This window comes from Lactuca saligna, chromosome 5 (genome assembly GCF_052625555.1).
Source record: "Lactuca saligna cultivar CGN05327 chromosome 5, ASM5262555v1, whole genome shotgun sequence".
In the NCBI taxonomy this organism is placed as follows: Eukaryota; Viridiplantae; Streptophyta; class Magnoliopsida; order Asterales; family Asteraceae; genus Lactuca; species Lactuca saligna.
The window spans coordinates 233065870-233070838 of NC_136421.1; the positions used below are offsets into that span (position 1 = coordinate 233065870).

The 4969-nt window shown below is 34.0% G+C and overlaps 1 protein-coding gene across 1 annotated transcript; it reads left to right on the top strand.

Moving 5' to 3' along the window:
• Nucleotides 1-356: 356 nt before the first annotated feature.
• LOC145046224 (MLO-like protein 11) lies at nt 357-4493 on the top strand. Its single transcript, XM_078994520.1, has 15 exons — nt 357-1232; nt 1363-1420; nt 1506-1726; nt 1813-1929; nt 2014-2074; nt 2207-2301; nt 2427-2501; nt 2698-2783; nt 2890-2939; nt 3042-3082; nt 3186-3359; nt 3488-3523; nt 3620-3687; nt 3775-3835; nt 3914-4493. The coding sequence occupies exons 1-15, from the start codon at nt 1101-1103 to the stop codon at nt 4298-4300; spliced, it is 1662 nt and encodes a 553-aa protein (XP_078850646.1). The 5' UTR covers nt 357-1100; the 3' UTR covers nt 4301-4493.
• The last annotated feature ends 476 nt before the right edge of the window (nt 4494-4969 follow it).

The following is a 4969-nucleotide window of genomic DNA, read 5'->3' on the forward strand; positions in this document are numbered from 1 at the left end:
GAAAAAAATTATTTACTAATTTTGTAATTAAAATTAGTTTAAAAAGCTAAAATACATTTAAAATGAGATAAAAGTTATTTTACAGACATTAATGACCCACCACACAGAAAATTAAAACAATACGAGTCATCCTCGTTAGGAAAAAATAATAATAATGAAGACTAACTTTATGACGTTTTATAAATCACATGGACCATTTTATTATATGATTAATTAGTGTTGTTTTTCTTTCTTTTTTTTTTTTTTTTTTGGAAACTATAGGCTCGCCAATCAAAGAACCGACGTCGTTTCCGCTAATTACGCGCAACATTGGACCGCCCCGCAATCTTCTCCCTCTGTATTTATTAGTTCGTGTTTTATGAGAGAGAAACGGAAGACAGAGCTGGTGAGTGTATTTCATTCGGAGTCCAGTTGTAGCGATTATTGACTACTCTCCGAAGTTGCTCAGAAAAACCTCCCAAATAACAAATTATATCTTAACTACACATCCCCGGTGTACTTTGTGTATTTCTTTATTACAGAGGGAAAGCAGAGTTTGGGTACTTTCTAGATTTCAATATTTTCTTTATTACCGAGTGAAAAAAAGAGTAGGGTATCTCGGAAACCAGTGAAGATTCGTTTTTGTTTTGAATCTTTTTAAATCTTGATACAAATACAAAGAAAGTAAAGATTAAAGATCGATTTGAAAAGTGCAAATCTTGATTTCCTCAACCGTGCACTGCTTCTACTTGTAACTTTTTTTTTATATATGTTACTACTTAACTCCAAGAAAAGTGGGTGTCGCGCATTTGGATCATCTGCTGTGCACACAGCCTGTTCGACTAAAAGTCCAAGAGAGATCACTCAGAAAAAAACACGAATCTTGCATTGTAAGATTTCGGTTTGGATTAGAGCCAATGACGGCTGCTCTCAAGTAATCAAAAACTTCTTTTCCGGGTAAAAGAAAAAGAAGAAGCAAGAAAGCGCTTTATATGCTGTAATCTGTATGCGTTTTTATGTTATGGCTAATTGGATGTTCGGTTGTAAAGAGTTCGAATAAGGGTGTTATTAGAGGGTAATTTAATTACAGGCGTACAAATTGGGTAAACAATTTGTGAAAAATGTCGTCCGAGGTTGACAAAGAAGAATCAAGATCTTTGGCTTTGACTCCAACATGGTCTGTGGCTACCGTGTTGACCATCTTTGTTGTTGTTTCCCTGCTTGTAGAGAGATCAATTCATCGTTTGAGCAACGTAAGTGTTCTTCCTCTTGGTTAGGTTTTTTTTATTAACATATTTCAAATATTTGGTCCCATATCTTCAATTATGAATCTTTAGGCTAAAATTTTATTCGTTTTCATGATAATTTGTGTTAACATGACAGTGGTTGAGGAAAACAAATCGCAAGCCATTGCTTGCTGCCGTTGAGAAAATGAAAGAAGGTATTTTTGGTATATAAATGAATTCTGAACTCCTGATATTCCACGTCATCTTTCTGATTATCATATTTTTGTTGTTTATCTGCAGAATTGATGCTTCTTGGCTTCATATCTCTCCTCCTTACAGCCACCTCTAGCATAATATCAAATATTTGCATCCCCTCAAAGTACTATAATAGTGCATTTGCTCCATGCACTAGGGCTGATGTCGATGAAGAAATGGAGGGTAGTAAAAGGAAACTTTTGATGAATTTTGTTTATCCTCAAAGGAGGGTATTGAATGTATTGAATCAGAACACCTGTCAAAAGGTGAGTCATGTTAATATATACTCTCCTTACTTACTTCATGTATCATATTTTTATGCCCTTTTTATACAATCAACTAAAATTTACAGGATTACGAGCCTTTTGTATCATATGAAGGCCTTGAACAACTGCATCGATTTATATTTGTCATGGCAATTACTCATGTGTCTTACAGCTGCTTAACAATGCTTCTGGCTGTAGTGAAGGTTTATTTACTTTTATCTACTCTTAATTGATATTTTTTTACTCGATAACAAGTATTGAATTTGATTTTCTTGTAATTTTGTCAGATCCATAGTTGGAGGAGATGGGAAGATGAGGCTCAAGTGGACAGGCATGATGTGTTAACTGGTATTATACACTTGTACTTTGTATATATATCTAATTGATAATCATTCTTTAATATAACAATAATTTTTGTTTTTACTTTTTAGTCAACATCTTAGATGATGTTATTTAGTAACAACTTGTTTACTTGTGCAGAAATATCAAGAGGTGAGACAATGCGAAGGCAGTCAACTATGGTCAAATTCCATTCATCCAACCCTTTGCTTACAAATGGTTTAGTTACATGGATGGTAAGTAGTAAGTCCATTACATTGTTATACCCTTATTTTCCCATTAACAATCATTATAACTTACAAGAAATTAGTTGCATTGACTATATATGGTCCATATATTTTTTGTTAAAATTGGTTTACAGATATGTTTTTTTCGACAATTTGGGCGATCTGTTGTTCGTGCAGATTACCTTACTCTGCGTAAAGCCTTCATCTTGGTATGAAACCTTAAGCTATGCTAAGTTGTTTAAATTGTATATTTATGTAGTACACCTTTAACTTTGTAATATATTAAGTTGAGTCCTCTTAATTGAATTGCAATATAGGTGTTTGAATTATGCTATAAACCTTATTTTTGAATCTTGTACCTTGAAATTATTGTTCACAGTTGTTTGTTTTTCTTGTTCTTGGCAGAATCACAACCTCACATCAAAATATGATTTTCACAGTTATATGATTCGATCCATGGAAGAAGAATTTCAGAGAATAGTTGGAGTAAGGTAAGGGAATTTCATTCTATCACATCTGCAGTAATTTTATTATTTCTTACTCATTTATTCATTAATATAAATATTCTTAAGTTTTTGCTTGTTTGAATTCTTGCAGTGGCCCACTCTGGGGATTTGTGGTGGCCTTTATGCTCTTCAATATAAAAGGTATTATATTTACACTGAAGAAGCTTTCTAGGGTAATTTTCATTGGAGAGGGTGTTCACGTCTTTTGCACAGATGAACTAAATAATTGTACCTTGATTGCAGGATCGAATCTTTATTTTTGGATTGCTATCATTCCTATAACTGTAAGAACTAAGAAGTCACTTTTATCATTGTTAGCTATTGTTTTGTTTTGTTTTTTTGTTTTTTTGTTTTTGATATTCTGATTGTGTGTGTGTTTATGATCAGCTTGTTTTGCTTGTGGGGACAAAACTGCAACATGTTATTGCTACTTTGGCACTTGAAAGTGCTGCAAATACAGGGGGATTCTTTTCTGAAAGAAGGTTAAAGCCTCGAGATGAACTCTTTTGGTTTAAAAAGCCAGAACTTTTGCTCAAGTTAATCCACTTTATTCTTTTCCAGGTTAGTGTAGTTTCCTTCCATTTGATTCTTCATTTCCATCAAGCATTCATTTTTACAGTTAAATTCAAGAAATAGCATTGTACTTCTATTTATTACAACTTCATAACTCATGAACAATTCGTATGCAGAACGCATTTGAACTAGCTTCATTCTTTTGGTTCTGGGTAATTTCTTCTACTTAACTCCCTAACATCTTTTCATCTCAAAAGTTTGCATTATATATTTATTTATACATCAACTATGTACTGTTGTTATTCCAGTGGCAATTCGGTTATAATTCTTGTTTCATCAAGAACCACATGCTCGTGTACATACGCCTGTTTTTAGGGTATGAATTTGGTTCCATTCACTTTGACACGGATTTCATACAAAATTAAATCTCACATTATTCGTGTCCCTTGTTTCCATTACCCAGGTTTGTGGGCCAATTCTTATGCAGCTATAGCACCCTACCACTCTATGCCCTTGTTACCCAGGTATGATTTTTTTTATTATAAAAAATCAACCCCTTGTTGTGGGATACAGTAACATGAACAGTGTGTTGTTGTACACAGATGGGTACGAATTACAAAGCAGCATTAATTCCACAAAGAATAAGAGATACAATCCATGGATGGGGAAAGGATGCAAGGAGAAGGAGAAGGCGGTTCGGCATATATGGAGATGATTCAACGGTTCACACGGATACAAGCACCGTCATATCTGTTGAGGAATTAGAGCACCGTGAGCTGGATAGCCCGCGGGCCCGCTTGCCACGTGGACAGGGTCTGGAAATTGAGTTACCGCCACGTGGCAATTCCGCATTTGCTGCTAATGAAAACTCGAGTCGGGTTGGGACACCGCTTCTTCGACCTTGTGCCTCTGTGTCTTCTTCGGCTTCACCCAGCTTTGTTCCGGAAACTATTACCAGATCCGCTTCGTTGCCAGCTCAGAGGGAATGAAGGTAAGAGATTTGGCATATATAAATAAATATATATATATATATATATATATATATATATATATTTTTTATTTGTTAATATGTTGAGGTAGGTGAGTTGTGGTAATTTATAGGGGAGGGGATGTGATTGCGTTATGATTTGTGTAACTTATATGATTGTAAATGTACACATATACGGTCTTTTTTTTTTTTTACCATACGAAAACACACAGGATTGAAAAAAAATAGTATGATTTTTTATTAACAAAAAAGTTAGAACTGTGCCGGAGATGATTAATTTTCTTTTTTACTTTCTAAAAATAAACTTGGGTTGGAAATATCCTGATAACCTGTTTTAGCTTTGCGTGGGCTTTTGTTAGAACTAGTCAACTAGCCGTTGAAGGGTTGAAGGAATATCTATCACCTATGTACGTTTGTGGTTCAATCCCACCGCAGGGTTAATGTGCTTGGATACATAATAACCGAATAAGATGGGTTTTCTTAAAGGGATAATGTTTTGTAAAGGTACCGAACTTTCAACTTAGTTTATATTTAGTTATTAGTTTTTTTTTCTTCATGTTTCATTTATCAATGAATTATTTGAAATTGTTTTACATTTTATCCTTATAACCGTCTACAAATGGTCATAAAAGTAAAATATAAACAATTTCAAATAATTCATAGTTAAATC

Bases quoted from the DNA above. Each gene is read 5' to 3' on its own strand.
- LOC145046224 (XM_078994520.1), top strand. From the start codon at position 1,101: ATGTCGTCCGAGGTTGACAAAGAAGAATCAAGATCTTTGGCTTTGACT. The intron at 1,421-1,505 runs GTATTTTTGGTA...GTTTATCTGCAG, and splicing joins CGTTGAGAAAATGAAAGAAG to AATTGATGCTTCTTGGCTTC. The intron at 2,502-2,697 runs GTATGAAACCTT...TGTTCTTGGCAG, and splicing joins TGCGTAAAGCCTTCATCTTG to AATCACAACCTCACATCAAA.